At 43.9% G+C, this 20,279-nt stretch overlaps 1 protein-coding gene across 4 annotated transcripts in view; it reads left to right on the top strand.

Annotated features, from left to right (window-relative positions):
- Nucleotides 1–20,279, top strand: part of iqce (IQ motif containing E) — a 114,103-nt gene that overhangs the window by 28,142 nt on the left and 65,682 nt on the right. For all 4 annotated transcript variants that reach the window (XM_059979821.1, XM_059979822.1, XM_059979820.1 and 1 more), the window contains exons 10-11: nt 18,430–18,502; nt 19,054–19,103. In XM_059979821.1, coding sequence (XP_059835804.1) covers nt 18,430–18,502; nt 19,054–19,103 — 123 coding nt within the window. The remainder of the gene's footprint in view (nt 1–18,429; nt 18,503–19,053; nt 19,104–20,279) is intronic.

Genomic DNA, 20,279 nt, shown 5'->3' on the forward strand with positions numbered 1-20,279 from the left:
AGCCAATCCTCTATTCATGCTACTGTCTTTCCTGTAATTCTTATCTTGCTAAGCAGCCTCGTGTGGCACCTTGTCAAAGGCATTCTGAAAATCCAATTACACAACATCAACTGATCCTCCTTTGTCTATCCTGCTTGTTACTTCCTCAAATTCCATTGCTTGAATCCACGAATAAGATAGCCCCATTCAAATAATGTGATATCTGCAACTGCAATCAAAAGGTTTCCAGAAAAGAAGAGGAAACATAGAAACATAGAAAACCTACAGCACAATACAGGCCCTTCAGCCCACAAAGTTGTGCTGAACATGTCCCTACCTTAGAAATTACTCGGCTTACCTATAGCCCTCTCTCTTCCTAAGCTCTATGTACTTATCTAAAAGTTTCTTAAAAGATCTTATCGTATCCACCACCACCACCATTGCCGGCAGCCCATTCCATGCACTCACCACTCTCTGAGTAAAAAAAAAACTTGCCTCTGACATCTCATCTGTACTTATTCCCCAGCACCTTAAACCTGTGTCCTCTTAAGGCAACCATTTCAGCCCTGGGAAAAAGCCTCTGACTATTCACACGATCAATGCCTCTCATCATCTTATACACCTCTATCAGGTCACCGCTCATCCTCCGTCGCTCCAAGGTGAAAAGGCTGTTCACTCAACCTATTCTCATAAGGGATGCTCCCCAATCCAGGCAACATCTTCTGCACCCTTTCTATGGCTTCTATATCCTTCCTGTAGTGAGGTGACCAGAAATGAGCACAATACTCCCAGTGGGGTCTGACCAGGGTCCTATGTAGCTGCAATATTACCTCTCGGCTCTCAAATTCAATTCCGTGATTGATGAAGGCCAATACACCATACGCCTTCTTAACCACAGAGTCGACCTGTGCAGCTGCTTTGAGCATCCTATGGACTCGGACCCCAAGATCCCTCTGATTCTCCACACTGACAAGAGTCTTACCATTAATACTATATTCTGCCATCATATTTGATCTACCAAAATGAACCACCTCACACTTATCTGGGTTGAACTCCATGTGCCACTTCTCAGCCCAGTTTTGCATCCTATCAATGTCCACTTGTAACCTCTGACAGCCCTCTACACTATCCACAACACCGCCAACCTTTGTGTCATCAGCAAACTTACTAACCCATCCCTCCACTTCCTCATCCAGGTCATTTATAAAAATCACAAAGAGTAAGGGTCCCAGAACAGATCCCTGAGGCACACCACTGGTGACCGACCTCCATGCAGAACATGACCTGTCTACAACCACTCTTTGCCTTCTGTGGGCAAGCCAGTTCTGGATCCACAAAACAATGTCCACTTGGATCCCATACCTCTTTACTTTCTCAATAAGTCTTGCATGGGGTACCTTATCAAATGCCTTGCTGAAATCCATATACACTACATCTACTGCCCTTGTCTTAAATATTGAAATTGATTCACCACTTACACAGGCAGCTTCTTCCACACTCTTACCAAATAAGTTACCCCTCATGTTCCCCTTAAACATTTCACCTTTCACTCTTTACCCATAATTTCTATTTCTAGTCATTTACCATATCTATACTCCTCATTATTTCGTATACCTCCAGCAAATCTCCCTTCTTTCCCCTGCTTTAGCAAAATAAAGTCCTAACCCATTCAACCTTTCCCTATAACTCGGGTTATAGGACCCAGTGAACAATTACATATATCTGGGTAAATCTTATAAAAACTCAAACAAACATGAGAAAGTTAAAGTACAAGGGAAATAACAATTGAACAGGTTCCTAGCAGAGCTATTCAAAACATCCTTAGCCATGGGTGAAGTACCAGCGGAGTGGAGAATAGTAATTGTGTTCTGTTGCTTAAGAAAGACTAAGAGTATACCAGGAAATTGTAGACCAGAGAGCCTGACATCAGTAGTGTGAAAGTTATTGGAAGGTATTCTAAGAGACTGGATATGTATAAGTATTTGAATAGACAGGGACAGATTAAGGATAGTCAACATGGCCTTGTATGTGGTAAGTCGAGTCCAACCAATCATACAATTTTTCGAGGAGGTTACCAGGAAAGTTGATGAAGGCAAGGCAGTGGATGTTGTCAGCATGGATTTTAGCAGGGCTTTTGACAAGGTCCCACATAGGAGATTGGTCAAGAAGTTTCAGTTGCTTGGCATTCAAGATGACATAGTAAATTGGATTAGACATTGGCTTTGTAGGAGAAACTGGAGAGTGGTTAAAGATGGTTGCTTCTCTGGCTGAAGGCCTGTGACTATTGGTGTGCCACAGGGATCAGTGTTGGGTCTGTTGTAATGTGTCATCTATATCAGTATTCTAGATGACAATGTGGTACACTGGATCAGCAAATTTGCAGATGACTCCGTTTGGCAGTGTAGTAGACAGCAAGGAAGACTATCAGAGCTTGCAGTGGGATTCGGACCAGCTGGAAAAATGGGCTGGAAAATATCAGGTGGAATTTAAGTCTGAGGTGTTGCACTTTGGGAGGACCAGTCAGGGTATTTCTTACACAGTGAGTGGCAGGGCACTGTAGAGTGAGGTAGAACAAAGGGATTTGGAAACGTAGATCCATATTTCCTAGGTAGTGACATCATGTGTAGATGTAAAGAAAGAGTCGTAAAGAAAGCTTTTGGCACATTAGCCCTAATATTAGTATCAGTAGTTGGGATGTTGTATTGAAATTGTATAAGATGTTGGTGAGGCCTTATTTGGAGTATTGAGTCCAGTTTTTGTCACTGACCTACAGGAAAGATGTAGGTAAGATTGAAAGGGTGCAGAGAAAATTTATAAGGATGTTGCCATGATTTGAGGACCCGAGTTATAGGGAAGGTTGAATAGGTTAGGACTTTATTTTGTTGAAGCAGGGGGATGAAGGGATTTGCTGGAGGTATACTACATAATGAGGAGTATAGATGTGGTAAATGACTAGAAATAGAAATTATGTGTTAAGAGTGAAAGGTGAAATGTTTAAAGGGAATATGAGGGGTAATTTATTTGATGAGAGTGTGGAAGAAGCTGCCTGCGCCAGTGGCAAATGAAGGATCAATTTCAATACTTAAGAGAAATTTGGATAGGTACTTGTATGAGAGAGGTATGGAGGACTTTGGTATGGGTGCAGGCCGATGGGACTAGGTAAATTTATTGTTCTGCATGGAGTAGAAAGGCCAAAGGGCCTAATTCTGTGCTATAGTGTTTTATGACATTATGACTAAACAGCTTAAAGTTTAAAGTGCACATGTCACCATTTAAAACCCTGAGATTCATTTTCTTGCAGACATGCACGGTAAATCCAAGTAAATCCAATCCGACAGTCTCCTCTTTGATTCTAAATCACACATTTAGAATCATTACATCTGAAAATTCAGAGGCAGAAAAACTTGTACCTATGTTAAATATAAAATAACCAATATTTCACCTAGGTTATGGAAATGTTGAAGGGTATTCATAGGATTATGTCATTGCTAGTAGATTGACTTGTAGGCATACATATGTGAGTCTGAACTGCTCTGGGTGAGTCTGATCACCCTTTAATAAGTAAAAAATATGTAAATTATGATAAAGCATATCAGGACAAATATTAGACTAGTAATAATGAGTAACCTCAGCTTCCTAGCCTTAATTGAATCCAAGCAAAGAAATTCAATTCATCAGATTTTTAGCTGTTTCTTTATGCGTATGATTGGCCAAATTAGTTATGTCTTCAGACTTGTCAGGTATGTAAGAAGCACTCCTTTCCTATAAGTACACATTTCCCCCTTAACTGCTAAGATCTAATGCCATATGATTTTGAAGTACCATCTTATGTATGGCAATTATCTCAAAGTATGTGGTATATATTGGTATACCCAGTAGCTAGAGGCATTAATAGCATCAGCAAATTCATGTATTACTTGCAAGTATATATCATGTGTCATCTCAATTGGCACATTGTGAGTAGGGAAAATTGGCAGAAATATAACGTCAAGAAATAGTACTAGAATAAACTTCATAATGTCTAGTCACTATTGACTCTGTTCGAAGTCTTCTGGCTGGCTAGTGATTTTCTCACCGTAGCCTTTAAGCACTGAGTCAGAGTTTACCAGCACATTAACTACAGTGCCTATTGCTCTCGTCGGGAACCACTTTAGCTCACTTGCAGTAGCTAGCATGTATTCACTTACCTTTACTGCCAAGTTAGTAACGAACAGCATGTGATAAGGACCTTCCCATTGAACTTCCAATGGTTCCTTATGCGGTTTCTTAATCAGGATCTACTCACCAGGAATCAGGGTGTGTCCTCCTCCTGTTGGATCGCTCTAATCAGGAGAAACCTGTTGAGGAGCAGACTGTACACTTTGGGTTAGTTTCAAATGATAGTTAACTAAACTGTTTGCCACAATGTGTATATCATTAATGTTTCTATACCTGGCCGTTATGCCACCAGTCACTACATTCTCTAATGCAGATCTATAGAAGTTTGTCACAATCTTAGATGACATGCCAAGTCTTCGCAAACTTCTAAGAAAGTAGAGGTGCTGCCTTGTTCTCCTTGCAATGGCACTTACGTGCTGGACACATGACAGATCCACTGAAGTGATAATGCCGAGGAATTTAAAGTTCCTGACCAACGTTCCCTCTAATTTTTTTTTCATGGCTGCACAGACCAGTCATTGCTTTGAGCAGGAAATTTTTACACAGCCTGAAAAATGCATGGCAATTTAAATATTTTTTTGTGATATGGGCCTGTGGTTAATTAACAATGAGCTATCCATTTTCATTCTGTTTATTGTTACACTTTGTAACAGTTTTGTAACCTCATGTAAATAGATTGAAGCTCTAAATATTTCAAAGTAATTCATGTGGTAGGTTTATTATTTGGAAAATTTATGGATTATATTCATTAAAACTTAATTACAAGGTATTTCACAATTTATATAGATTTCAAAATTATATTAGCATAATTACAAAATTATATTAACATTATATGAAAGAAAATTCCAGCAGTGCACGAACAAAGGCTCTGTTTATGGCGGTATTTCAATTACTCTGCAGCCATGCCTCCACACAACTTGGAGGAGTAGTGTTGCTGATCATATCCACCTCTGATTCCCTGATGAGCACTAGGTCATGGACCTCTAGTTTCCACTTCCTACGGACTTTGTTTTTGTTAACATTGAGTGAAAGGTTGTTCTCGTGGCACTATTCAGCCATATTTTCATTCTCCCTTCTATATACTGATATGCCATCACCTTTAATTCGGCCAACGATAATGGTAGGAGAACAACTTAATGATTAGATTTCCTGAAATGCAGTCTAGGGATGGAACAGTAAACATTCCTTATGGTAGTATAGTGGTGATTGAGTGTGTTGGGGCTCTTGGTGTTGCAGATGATACTGTAGCGGTGTGCTACACACAGCGCTGAAATAACGACACGTAGTTGGTGAGCTGCAGTTGCAAAAGAGGTTTATTCAAACTTCGCGGCCTCGCTTTAAAGCCTTCCTGTTCCCGTCCTCCCTGGGCGGGAATACTGTAGGGGGCACATATTCACAGTCCTGTCCTGTGTGTGGGCTTTTCCCCTTGCTGGTGAAGCAGGCTTGGCGCCCTCTTTGGGACCGGCCTCAATGCCGGCGCACACCACTTTGTGAGCCGGTTCGAGTGCGCTGGGAAGTGGGTCACCACATAACTCCCCCCAATCCCCAGAACCGGCAATACACCCCCCAAATTCCTCAGTCTGGGTCGGACTCTGTTTGGGAGGTCTGCCTCTGCACTGCGGAGCCTGAATCTCGACCGGCTGCGCCAAGTCCACATGGGCTGGTTTGAGCCGGTCCACTGTGAAAACCTCCTCTTTCCCCCCAATGTCCAGCACGAATGTGGACCTGTTGTTTCTGATCACCGTAAACGGCCCCTCGTAGGGCCACTGTAGCGGTGCCCGATGTCTGCCCCATCGTACAAAAATGAACTTATAGTTTTGCAGGTCTTTGGGTACACAGGTCGGGTTCTGACCATGCTGTGAAGTGGGTATGGGGGCCAGGTTACCAAGCCTTTCGCGTAGCCTGCCCAGGACTGCTGCGGGTTCTTCCTCTTGCCTCCTTGGGGCTGGTATGAACTCTCCTGGGATGACCAGGGGCGCGCTGTACACCAACTCGGCTGACGAGGTGTGCAGATCCTTTTTGGGTGCTGTGCGGATTCCGAGCAGGACCCAGGGAAGCTCGTCCACCCAGTTAGGTCCTCTCAGGTGGGCCATGAGAGCCGACTTCAAGTGACGGTGGAAATGCTCCACTAGTCCGTTTGACTGTGGGTGGTAGGCAGCAGTGTAATGTAGCTGCGTTCCCAACAGGCTGGAGGTGAACTGGGCGCCTCTGTTGGAGGTAATGTGGGCCGGTACCCCGAAGCGTGCTACCCAGGTTGCAGTCAGTGCTTGGGCGCAGGAATCGGCAGATGTGTTGGTGAGCGGGACCGCCTCTGGCCACCTTGTGAACCGGTCTAGCATAGTTAGGAGGTATCGTGCTCCTCGGGACACTGGTAGGGAGCCCATGATATCCCCATGATTGTGGTTGAACCTCCGGTGGGTGGGTTCAAACTGCTGTGGTGGGGCTTTAGTGTGCCGCTGCACCTTGGCTGTTTGGCACTGCGCGCATGTTCTGGCCCATTCACTGACCTGCTTGCGAAGTCCGTGCCATGCGAACTTGCTGGAGACCAGCCAGACGGTTGTCCTGATAGATGGGTGCACCAAACCGTGTATGGAGTCGAAAACTTGCTGCCTCCAGGCTGCCGGGACGATGGGGCGAGGTTGGCCGGTAGCCACGTCGCACAAGAGGGTCCTCTCACCTGGGCCTACGAGAAAGTCTTGCAGCTGCAAACCCGAGACTGCAGCCCTGTAGCTGGGCATCTCGTCGTCTGCCTGCTGCGCCTCCGCCAGTGCTGCATAGTCCACCCCCAGGGACAGGGCCTGGACAGCTGGTCTGGAGAGTGCGTCTGCCACAACGTTGTCCTTTCCCGAGACATGCTGGATGTCTGTCGCGTACTCGGAGATGTAGGACAGATGTTGCTGCTGGCAAGCCAACCAGGGATCGGACACCTTCGTGAACGCGAAGGTCTACAGCTTGTGGTCCGTGAACGCGGTGAAAGGCCTGCCTTCTAAGAAGTACCTGAAATGCCGGATTGCCAGATACAGTGCCAACAGCTCCCGGTCGGAAGCACGGTACTTGAGTTCGGGTGGTTGTAGGTGCTCGCTGAAGAACACCAGGAGTTGCCAGCACCCCTCGTTGAGCTGCTCCAGCACCTCACCGACTACTGTGTCGGACGCGTCCACCGTGAGTGCGGTCGGAACGTCTGTTCTGGGGTGCTCCAGCATCACAGCATCTGCCAAGGCTTCCTTGGCTTTAACGAAAGCGGCCACGGCCTCCTTGTCCCAAGTAATGTTCTTGCCTTTACCCCACATCGGGGTGTACAAAGGGCGCATGATACGGGCTGCTGAGGGGAGGAAATGGTGGTAGAAGTTCACCATACCAATGAACTCCTGCAGGCCTTTGACTGTGTTGGGCCGGGCAAAGTGGCGGATCACGTCTACCTTGGCGGGCAGAGGTGTTGCCCCGTCTTTGGTAATCCTGTGGCCCAGGAAGTAGATGGTATCAAGACTGAACTGGCATTTGGCTGGGTTAATCGTGAAGCCGAAATCACTCAGGCGGGTGTAGAGCTGGCGGAAGTGGGACAGATGCTCCTGACGACTACTGCTGGCTGTAAGGATGTCATCCAAATAGATGAACGCAAAGTCCAGGTTGCGACCCACCGCATCCATTAGCCGCTGGAACGTCTGTGCAGCATTTTTCAGGCCAAATGGCATTCGGAGGAACTCGAACAGGGCAAACGGGGTGATGGATTTGATGGTATCCCCGGAAGAGGTCTACTTTGGAAAAGGTTCTTGCCCCATGCAGGTTTGCTGCAAAGTCCTGTATGTGCGGCACGGGGTAGCGGTCTGGAGTTGTAGCCTTTTTCAGTCTGTGGTAGTTGCCGCATGGTCTCCAACCCCCGGATGCTTTGGGCACCATGTGCAGGGGGGAGGCCCATGGGCTGTCGGACCTCCTTATGATCCCCAATTCCTCCATCCTCTTGAACTTCTCCTTCGCCAGGCGGAGCTTTTCCGGAGGGAGCCTTCGTGCGTGGGCGTGGAGGGGTGGTCCCTGGGTTGGGATGTGGTGCTGTACCCCGTGTCTGGGCATGGCTGCCGTGAACTGCGGTGCCAGAATCGATGGAAAGTCCGCCAGGATTCTGGTGAATTTGTTGTCCGACAGCGTGATGGAGTCCAGGTGTGGGGCCGGCAACTTGGCTTCACCCAGGGAGAACGTCTGGAAAGTCTTGGCTTGTACCAGTCTTTTCCCTTGCAAGTCGACCAGCAGGCTGTGAGCTCGCAAGAAGTCTGCCCCACTGTATTAATGTTCCTCATTGTGATTTGGGGTTTTTTAATTTGTAAAATGTATAAAAAAAACTAATTAAAAAAAAGAAAAAAAGAAGTCCGCCCCCAGGAGTGGTTGGGCCATGGCAGCCAGTGTGAAGTCCCACGTGAACCGGCTGGCGCCAAACTGCAGCTGCACTGTGCGGGTGCCGTAGGTCCATATCGTGCTGCCGTTTGCGGCCCTCAGGGTGGGTCCTGGCTTCCTGTTGCGGGTGTCGTACCCCGTCGGGGGCAAGATTCTGATTTCCACTCCGGTTTCGATCAAGAAGCGGCATCCCGACTGTTTGTCCCAGACGTACAAGAGGCTGTCCTGGTGGCCAGCCGCCATAGTTATTAGTGGCAGCTGGCCCTGGCCATTGCAGGGCGGGCGACAACGGCAGGCTTTTATGCCCCACCGCTGGTGGTAGAAACACCACAGTTCACTGCCCTCCTCACTCCTTCCTCTGTGTTGTGTGCGCCCATCTGCCGAGCCTGGTCTGGTCCGCTGTTGGGCGCATGGCCTGGTAATCTGACCGACGGACACCACGCTCTCCCTCTTGGCTTTCCACAGCACGTCTGCCCGGGCCGCCACCTTCCGGGGGTCACTGAAATCTGCGTCGGTCAGCTGCAGATGTATGTCCTCGGGCAGTTGCTCTAGGACCGCTTGCTTGAACATGAGGCTGGGCTTGTGTCCGTTGGCCAGGGCCAGCATCTCGTTCATCAATGCTGACGGCAGTCTGCCTCCCAAACCGTCCAGGTGAAGCAGGCGGGCACCCCGCTCACGCCGTGAGAGGCCAAAGGTCTCAATGAGCAGCACCTTGAATGCTTCATATTTGCATTCTTCCGGGGGTGACTGTATGAAATCTGCAACCTGGGCGGCCGTCTCCTGGTCAAGGGGGCTCACCACATGGTAGTAACGCGTGGAATCAGAAGATATCTGCCAAATCTGGAACTGGGCTTCTGCTTGGCTAAACCACATGCATGGTCGCAGCTTCCGGAAAGTCAGCAGTTTTAGCGAAACTGCGTGAACAGATGAAGTCGGTCATCTTTGGTCCAAATCCCGTTTGGACCGTTGGGGTCACCAATGTAGCGATGTACTGCATACAGCGCTGAAATAACGACATGTAAATCGTTTCGAGACTAGTTTATTCAAACTTCGCGGCGCGGGCATTTAATCCCTAGCGCCCGCCCTCTCCTGGCGGAAATGACATCAGAGGTGCATTACCAAAGTCTCTCCCTGGCTATTTGTGAGTCGGTTCGCCTGTGCAGAAAGTGGGTCGCCACAAAATAATAATAATAAGTGAGCAATAAATATCAAAAACATGAGATGAAGAATCCTTGAAAGTGAGTCCATAGGTTGTGGGAATGTTTCAATGATGGGTGAGTGAAGTTATCCTTTTTGGTTCAAGAGCCTGGTGGCTCAGGGATATTAACTGTTCCTGAACCAGGTGGTGTGAGTCCTGAGACATCTTCTTGGTGACTCAGCTCCAATGAAAAGTACCTTCTGAAGGCAGCAGTGAGAAGAGTGCATGTCCTGGGGGGTGGGGTCCACGAAAATGGATGCTGCTTTCCTGCTACTGCGTTTCATGTAGATGTGCTCAATGATTGGGTGGGCTTTACTTGTGATGGACTGGGCCATATCCACTACTTTTTGTAGGATTTTCCATTCAAGAGCATTGGTGTTTCTATATCAGGCTGTGATGCAGCCAGTCAATATACTTCCCACTACACATCTACAGAAGTTTGTCAGTGTCTTCGATGTCATGCTAAACTTCTGCAAACTCCTAAGAAAGTAGAGATGCTGTTGTGCTTTCTTCGTAATTGCACTTGTGTGCTAGGACCAGGACAGGTCCTCCGGAATAATAACACTGATTAACTTAAAATTGCTAACCCTATCCACCTCTGATCCTCTGATAAGGACTAGCTCACAGACCTCTGGTTTCTTTCTCCTGAAGTCAATAATCCGCACTTGGTCTTGCTGACATTGAGTAAGGTTATTGTTATGACACAACTCAGCCAGATTTTCAGTCTTCCTCCTATATGCTGATTTGTCACCATCTTTGATTTGACATATGACAGTAGTGTCATCAGCAAACTTGAACATGGCATTGGAGCTGTGCGTAGTCACAAAGTCATAGATGTGAAGTGAGTAGAGCAGGGGGCTAGCACATACCCTTGTGGTGCACCTATGCTGATGGAGATCATGGAGGAGATGTTGTTGCCAATCTGAACTGACTGGAGTCTGCAAGTGAGGAAATCCAGAATCCAATTGCACAAGAAGGTATTGAGGCCAAGGTCTTGGAGCTTATTGATTAGTTTTGAGGAGATGATGGTATAGAATGCTGAGCTATATTTGATAATGTGTATCTTTGCTGACCAGATGTTCCAGGGTTCAGTGAAGAGACAGTGAGGTGGCATTTGTTGCAGACCTGTTGCTCCTGTAGGCAAATTGGAGCAGATCTAAGTTGCTTCTCAGGCAGGAATTGATATGTTTCATCATCAACCTTTCAACGCACCTCATCACAGTGGATGTAAGTGCCACTGGGCAATAATCATTGAGGCAGGTTACTGCATCCTTCTTGGGTACAGGTACAATTGAAGCCTGTGTGGATACCACACACTGCCGAAGGAGGGTTTAAGTATCTCATTAAGCACACCAGCCAGTTGATCAGCACAGGTCTTTATTTCTTGTTTTGGTACCCCATCTGGGTTCACCTTCCTGAGGGTTGCTCACACATCTGCTTCAGAGACTGAGATCATACGTTCCTCCATGTTTTGATAGAAGGCATTCAGCTCATCTGGAAGCAAAGCCCCGTCGTCTCCTGTGGCGTCCGATTTAATTTTATAAGAAGTGGCAGTTTTCAAGCCATGCCACAACTGTCGAGCATCCTTTGTTGATTTGTTTGGTCCAGAGTTGCCACGTTGCTTGTGAGATGTCTTTCTTGTAACTTGCTTGGTCACCAGACTTGAACGCCTCTGATCTGGCTCTTAGCAGATTTTGGATCTCATGGTTCATCCAGGGCTTCTGATTGGGGAAAACTCTGCAGCAGGTACCTGACGCTCAGGGTGTTTTCCTCTTTAAATGGTCGCAGACAGGTTTTGTTTACTTAGGCATATCTATCACACTTACTCATCTGCAGCTGTTTTAATAAAGTCAGTTACAACTTTAATGTATTCATTCAGATCCCTAGGTAATGAGTCCTCGTAATGGCCCAGTCCACTGATTTGAAGCAATCCCATAGCTCCTCCTCTGCTTCTTGCGACCATCTCTTTGTTATCCTAATCTCTGGAGCTTTGCTCTTTAGCCTCTGCCAAGTGATCCTATTTATCGAAATACAGTCTGGGCATGGAATGGTAGACATTACTTATCTTACCTCTGGTGCTACAAGTTATATGCTGATGGTAATTGGGCTGCATTTTCCAAAAACAACCCTGGTTAAAGTCTCCAACTATGAAATGTATCGGGATGGACTGTTTCTTGTTTGAAGTTGGCATAATGCAGTATCATGAGCAATTAATTATAGTCGGCTGCTGGTGGTATGTAAACTGAGGTCAGGATCACAGATGAGAACTCTCTAGGTAAAAGAATATACAGCATGTGACCATTAGGTTTTCCAAGTCCCATTGAGGCAGGAAAAGAATGGCAGGGTGAAGGAATTGTGGTTGACAGGACATGTGGAACATCTAGTCAAGAGGAAGAAAGAAGCATACTTAAGGCTCAGGAAACAAGGATTAGACAGGATTCAAGAGAGTTATAAGGTAGGCAGGAAGGCACTTAAGAATGGACTTGGGATCGAGCCATTGGCTGAGGCTATTCGGTGAGACCCCAAAATATCTGCTCGAGACATAGGACTAAAGTCACATAAAATCGCATTGTATGCGGATGATGTTCTAATTTTCTTATCAAACCCTGTTATTTCAGTGCACCTTATACAATGCATCAGTTCATTTAGCACCTTTTCAGGTTATAAAATCAACTGAACTAAATCAGAGTCTATGCCTCTGGGGAATCTGCAGCAGGTACCTGACACTCAGGGTGATTTCCCCTTTGAATGGTCGCAGACAGGTTTTGTTTACTTAGGCATATCTATCACACCTACGTTTGATCAATTGTTCAAAGCTAACTCTACACAGTTATTTGACAAACTCAAACAGGATCTTGAGCGAATGGAGCACTCTTCCCATTTTTTGGCTTGGCTCAAAATGAACATTCTTCCTCATCTGCCCTACCCAATATGAATGATTCCAGTCATTTTTACCCAACAAATACTTTTTAAAAAATGGCTGGTTTGTTTCTTTCATATGAAACAAAAAAAAAGACCCTGTATTAAAATGTCTAAGTTACAGCTTCCCAGTAGTCTATGGGGTCTGGATTTTCCAGACATCAAAAAGTATCAATTAAGTTCCTTTTTATCTTATGTGGTTGACTGGGTTTGCAGGAGCCCCTCCTCAATTTGGCTAGACATTGAAGCAAAATTCCCTCTTATTAATCTGCTTTTCCTCAATAAGATGAAACTAGTTAAGGAATATTGTCGCAATCCAATAACAATTAATACGGTCAGGGCTTGGAGGGTGGTGCAACAAATTCAGAGCAACGCAGCGAAAATATCACTCTTCACTCCAATAACCGGCAGTCCAGATTTTCAGCCTGCCATAATGGATTCTGGATTTAAACTTTGGATTTCTAAGGGTATTTTCCATCTAGGAGATTTGTTTGATGAAGAAACGATGATGTCTTTTAGTCAAATAGTACAGAAATTTAACATATCCAACAAGGATCTTTTTCGTTTCTTTCAGGTAAGAGATTATATACAGGAAAAAAACATCATTGTTAACTGATTTCTATAGTTCTGACATAGAAAAGAGGCTGTTTCGTTCTAAGGGTGAAATCTCCATTCGTACTTTTTACAGCATCCTGAGGGAATGTTCTTGTGGAGAGGCTGAGCAGCTGGGAAGGGTCTGGGAGGAAGAGCTGAGAGTAGAAATTACAGCTGAAACATGGGAAGACATCTGTGATAATGTAAAGAAAATTTCAGTTTGTAATAGAACTAAAGCATTGCAACTCAAAATTCTGCATAGAGTCCATCTGACTCCAGATCGTCTCTTGAAATTTAACACGGGGGTTTCTCCAATGTGTTCTAGATGTAAAGTAAATACTGGAACTTTCACCCACTGCTTTTGGATTTGTCCCAAACTTCAAGCATACTAGAGTGATATTTTGGGTGAAATGGAAAAGATTCTGAAGATGGAGCTTGAACTGAACCCAGTGTCTTTTCTCTTAGGCTTACCCAGCAGTCATATTATTAATGCACATCAGAAAAAACTTTTTAACATCCTGACTTTTTCTGTGAGGAAGAACATTTTACTTTGTTGGATATCTGATAAGGCCCCTGGACTTTTTGGTTGGAGTAAATTAATCATGGAATACATTCCTTTGGACTTTTTGATATGTATGGTACACTTAAAAACAAATAGTTTTCATAAAACATGGCAGCCTTTTCTGCAGAATGTAGATGTAAACCTGTCTGCTATACTAATAAGGGCTTTTGTATAGGATGTTGTGGTGATGTCTATATTTTGATGGAAGTGTTCTGATATCTGTGAGGGGAAGAAATGTAAATGTATCTGGAAATTGAAAGTTTTGTTATGCTGAGCAAAAAAATTAAAAAAAAAGAATGGACTTAGGGAGAGCTAGAAGGGGGCTTGAGAAGGCCTTGGGCTGTAGGATTAAGCAAAACTACAAAGCATATTACACGCAGGTGATGAATAGGAAGATGGCTAGAGTGAAGGTAGGACTGATCAGGGATAGAAAAGTAAATATGTGCCTGGAGTTACAGGTGATAGGGGAGGTCCTTAATGAATATTTTGCTTCAGTTTTCATCAGTGACAGGGACCTTGACAAATATGTGGTTAGCATTAAACAGGCTGATATGCTAGAGTATGTCAGCATTAAGAAAGTGGATGTATTGGAACATAAAAAAATCATTAGGCTAGATAAGTTTCCATGGCTGGAGAAGATATACCCCAGGTTACTATTGGAAGTGAGGGAAGAGATTGCTGCACCTTTGGCGAGGAAAAAGTAGAGTCAAATACATTAGGGATATTTAAGAGTCACTTAGGTAGGCAGATGGATGATAGTAAAATAGAGTGGTGTGTGGGTAAGAAGGGTTTTATAGAAGTTAAAAGGTTGGCTCAACATTGTGAGCTGAAAGGCCTGGTTGGTCCTGCTCTTTCTTTAGTCATCCTCCTGTTCTTCACATGTGTAGAATGCAATAGGGTTTTCCTTGCCAAGGCCTTTTCATGCGCTCTTCTAGTTCTTGTAAGTCCATTCTTACGATCCTTCCTGTATACCTTGTAACTATGAAGAGCCCTGTCTGATCCTTCCTTCGCAAGCCTTAAGTATGCTATTTCTTTCTTTCGATTATACATTCCACTTCTTTTGTCAACCATGGTTCCTTCACCCTACCATCCTAAGATCCTTCCTCAATGGAACAAACCTATCCAGAACTGTATTCAAGTGTTCCTTAAACAAACTCCACATTTCCATTGTGCATTTCTGAGTATATCTGTTCCCAATTTACACTCACAAGTTCCTGCCTAATTGCATCATAGTTCATCCTCCCCCAGAAAAATACTTTATCATACCATCTGTTCCTATCTCTCTTCAAGGCTATGCTAATGGTCAGGGAGTTGTGGTCAGTGTCTCTGAAATGCTCACACATTGAGAAACCTGTCACCTGACCAAGTTCATTATTTAGTACTCGATTCATTATGGCCCCTCTTTAGTCAGCCTGTCCTCATATTGTGTCAGGAATCCTTCTGCCCCATCTAAATCATTTGCATTCGAGAGGTTCCAGTCAATATTAGGAAAGTTGAAGTAGCCTGTAACAGCAACCTTATTATTTTTGCACCTTTCAAAATTCTGCCTCATGATTTGCTGCTCAGTGTTTCTGTTGCTACTGGAGGGTCTGGAATACCCCCAATACAGTCATGGTTCCTTTCCGATTTTTGACTTTCATCCACACTGACTCAGTAGAAAATCTCTCCAAGATGTCCTCTCTTCAATTCTAAGCCACAAAGTCAAACTTAGTGCCAAGACTTTGTTGCTGTGGCTTTCCTGGTAGGTCGTCCGCCAATAGTATCCAAAACAGTATACTTGTTATTGAAGGGAGCGGCCACAGGTGTACTCTGCATTGTTTGTCTGTTTCCTTTGCCTCCTGCAACTTAGATGTGATTGCCTCCCTATAGTTCATATTTGTCACCTCCTCGTTCTCCTGAATGGTCCATAGATCATCCAGCCCCAGTTCCCTATCCCTAAGCCTCCTACATCATGCAGGAGGAGCTCACTACTCTGATGGGATCCAGCCTCACTGCCATAATGGAGAAAGAAAGAGAAACTTGACACAAACCTTAACTTTGCTCTGCATCTTCTCACTGAAGATTGATTTTATTAAGTACTAGCATTTCCAGTGTTTGAACATGTGAACTTGAGGTTGTGAAAGACACCCCTTTCAATATTGCATTTTCACCATAACTTAGCAGAACACAGTAAGTCTTGATATTTGTGCATATTCTGGTATCCTTGCACAGTAGGGACCCAGGAGCAGAAGTAGGCCATTTACCTCTTCAGGCCTGCTCTGCCATTCTCTTTAATTCTAATTGACCTGAATCTCAACTACATTAGCCTGCACTTGATTAATGTCTACTGATACCCCTTCTACAACCAAAATCTCAGTGTTGAAGTACAAAGTTCAAAGCACATTTATTATGTGTGTATACCACATACAACCTAGAGATTCATCTTCTTACAGGCAACCATAAAATAATAAAACACAATGGTCTCTAACACTCCAGAGAAAACAACCCAAGCTTACCCAGCCTCTCGTGATAGCATGTGCCCTCTAAACCAGGCAGCATCCTGGTAAACCTCTTCTGCACCCTCTCCAAAGCTTCAACATCCTTTCTCTAGTGGGGTAACCAGAACTCTATGCAATGTGACCTAACCAGAATTTTATAAAGTTGGAACAATAACTCAAACCCTCGACTAATAAAAGCAAGCATCCCATAAGCCCTCATAACCACCTTATTGAACTGTGTAGCCATTTTCAAGGAACTATGAACTTGGATCCTAAGATATCTCTGCTCAGCAACACTGTTTAGGACCTTGCCCTTAGCAGTATACTGTTTCCTATTTGCCCTACTGAAGTGCAACATTGTCACATTTATCTAGGTTAAATTCCTTCTGGCATTTTTCAATCCATATTTGCAGCTCGTCTATATTGTGCTATATTCTTTCCCAGCCTACACTATCCACAACTTCATCAATCTTGGTATCATCTGCAAATTTACTAACCCACACATCTACATTTTCATCTGGGTTATTTATTTACAACACAAACAGCAGTGGTCCCACAACAGATCCCTGCATAACTCTACTAATTACAGACCTCCAGCTCGAATAAGTCCCTTCAACCACTATGCTGTCTTCCATGCGCAGGCGAGTTCTGAATCCAAATAGCTAATTTGCCATGAATCTCATGCATCTTAATCTTCTTGATTAGCCTCCAATGAGTAACTTCCGAAGCTTTATATATTTCTCCTTTTTCTTCTTGACTAAATTCATCACCTCTCTGGACATTCAAGGTTTGCTTATCTTTCCATCCCTGTTCTTCCTTCTAACAGGAACATACCTTTCCTATGCTCTATGTAATTGATCTTTAAACACTCTTCACACGACTTCTGTGGACTTCCCAGAGAAAAGGTGCTCCCAATTAACGCTTCTTAGTTCCTGCCTAATGCCCTCATAGTTTGCCCTACTCCATTTTAAAACTCTTCCACAAGTATCATACCTATCCTTATGTGCTCCAAATGCAGCTGTGATATTGTCTCTGATTAGTAGTGCAAATCCATCTCCTCTTTTACCTCCTCCTCTATCTTTTCTAAAACTTCGAAAACCTGGAACATTAATCACCTATTTTTGTCACCCTCTCAACTAAGTTTGAGTAATAGCAACAACATTATAGTTCCATGTACTGATCCATGCTCTAAGTTCATCACCCTTACCCATTATACTCCTAGCATTAAAATATACACACTTCAAACTATCTGACCCATTGTACTTGTTATTTCAGTTTTGCCTTTCAGTACTTTTCCTGACATCTACCTTCTGCTCCAATCCTTCACTCACTGACCTGGGGCTCTGGTTCCCAGACCCCAGGGAGCTTTTTAAGATTCAGTTGAAAGTTTGGAATTCTCCATTTTAGAGGGCTGAGAATGGTCAGTTGCTGAGCCGGATTTAGGATGATAAATGTTTGATCATATGTGGCACTCTTAAGTCCCTGCCAGAATGGAGATAATCAGGAAAATTCCCTGTCAATTATGGTTGGTGACTGCACTCTTGTTAACTGGAGTCAATTAAGTTTCCAAGTAATCTCTACTCAGCAATTGCATTCAATCTGCTGTATTTTGCTACAGAAGTCTCCCTACCATACTAAATCCCTACGTTGTTTCACCTGTACCTACCAAAATGAACTTCTCCGGTCCCATAACCATCGAGAGATATCTGAATTCCTCTACTTCTGACAATTGTTAATATACCACTGATCTTACCAGTCAGCCCATATCCTATACAGTGTAAAAATAAGAAAAAATCATTCTTAATTAGTTTTCATCATTGATCTTTGGCTGACAAGGTCATAAGCTATGGAATTTTCTTTCTATTCATTTCCACCTCTTGATAGCCTTCTTTAAAGCACACCTCTTCGACCAAATGTTTGATTATCTATCCTGATAGCTCCTTATGATGCTTGCATCAAATTTTCTTTGATAATTTTTTTTGAAGAATCTGGGATGTTTTCCTACGTTAAAAAGTCCTACACAAATCTAAATTACTTATATTCTTGACAGTTGTTGCAGTAATTTAAATCGTAAGTTTGTGCACTGTTTCCTGCTTCACACTCATTGACTAACATATGGTGTCAATGTTCACTCTGTATTTTTGAATGTCCTTCAGCAAATTCCAAACTGATTTGAAGACCACTAATATTGAAGAGATGAAGATTGCCATGGAGACATTCTACGAGGAGGTGAGTGCACAATATGTTTGTGCTTGTTATTTTCACTTCACTGATTATGTCAATAGGGTTCTGCGAGCCGACAATTTTCCCATCTCTGCATATTGTTCCCCTTGAGCAATAATATACAGTCTGCTACACTATATATAGCATTTTAGTTTATTTATTTTCATTTTATTTGGAGATACAATGCGGAAACAGGCCCTTCTGGCCCAACAAGCCACACCACCCATTTATTTTTAACACTTGCCTAATCACAGGATAATTTACAATGACCAATTAACCTAAACTAGCCTACTAACCTATACGCCTTTGAACTGTGGCAAGAAACCTGGGCACCAGGACAAAACCCTTGCAGTTCACTGGGAGAATGTACAAACTCTTTACAGACAGCAACAGAATTGAACTCTGCATTCCAGAATACCCCAAGCTATAATAGCATTGTGCTATCTGCTGTGTCCGTGGCACTCTTTATGTTGAGTTTAAAGGCTCTTCCTGGTAATAAAAACAGGTTTTACAATCAACTCTCTGTATTTTTCACAGACTTTTCTGGTTTTTTTTAGATTCAAAGACTCCGACTTCTGCTAACCAACAATGATACAGTGGAGAAAAAGTAAGCCAGAATCAGGCTGTTGAATATTGTCACTTAGGGAGTCGATGTCCGGCACACATTGAGTGAACACAGTCTGTGACTATCTGGCATTCTGGCATATCTTGTGATTTCATTCTTGGATTTGTGACCGTAGGTTACAAGACACCCCCCACGTAACTCCCTGCAAATTGTACAGTAACTGTTGTCAGCAAACAGCAAGGTAGACCTTCATACCCTACCCCCTCCCCTGAGGTAGAATAGCCTGCTAATCCTCAATGCTAAGGATGAAATGAAGAATAACTTATTTTGGAAAGGTTGCTGAAAGATGTTCACAGGTCAGAAGGCCCAGAAATTGAGTCAAGGTATTAAAAAAAGGGTGGAATTAAAACTGGGTAGTAAACAAAAATGTCAGTGATTAACCTATCCTGATCCTCCCCCCCCCTCACCCTCCCATCCAAGCACAGTAACACAAAATAGTGCCCTTGTCAGAATCTAAACTTTACAACCTCTTTTACTGCCTGCCATGTGTTCAGTGACAGCTCCAGATTATTTTTGCACTCACGTTATTATCAGCATTCATTATTTAAAGAAGTGAAGGAATAAATTTGCATTTTGTATTCTTCATGACCTCTGGATATCCCAGTGCTTTGCAGGCAATGCAGTATTTTGCAGTATACTCACTGTTATAATGCAGGGAAACAAGGCTGTTAAAATGTACATGGCATGGTCCCTCAATCAGCCAGTATTAATGATCAGGTGTGTTGTGATGCTGAATGGCGTATAATTATTGGGTAAGGTATTGTAGAGAATGCGAACCCAGTGAGCAACACACACAAACACAAAATGTTGGAGGAACTCAGCAGGCTAGGCAGTGTATATGCAGTAAAATGCACAATCAACATGTTGGGCCAAGACCCTTTATCAGGAGAACCCATTATCTTCTGGAGTAGAGAAAAATAATGCACTAACAGTTGATGTGTGCAATAGAATTTCCTTGGAAAGCTAAATACAGTCAAATACTTAACGTAATTGTGGTCTGCAGTCTTGCCTCCGAATATGTTATACATTTGGCACACTGATGCACAGGGGTGTACAGTAAAAGGGTCCAGGATCCCTGAGCAAAAGCAGACTTTCAATGATACTGTCAAAAACCTGGACAACTAACCTAATTGATAAAAACTGGTTGCAATTTAGTGT

Source organism: Hypanus sabinus, chromosome 9 (genome assembly GCF_030144855.1).
Source record: "Hypanus sabinus isolate sHypSab1 chromosome 9, sHypSab1.hap1, whole genome shotgun sequence".
Classification (NCBI taxonomy): domain Eukaryota; kingdom Metazoa; phylum Chordata; class Chondrichthyes; order Myliobatiformes; family Dasyatidae; genus Hypanus; species Hypanus sabinus.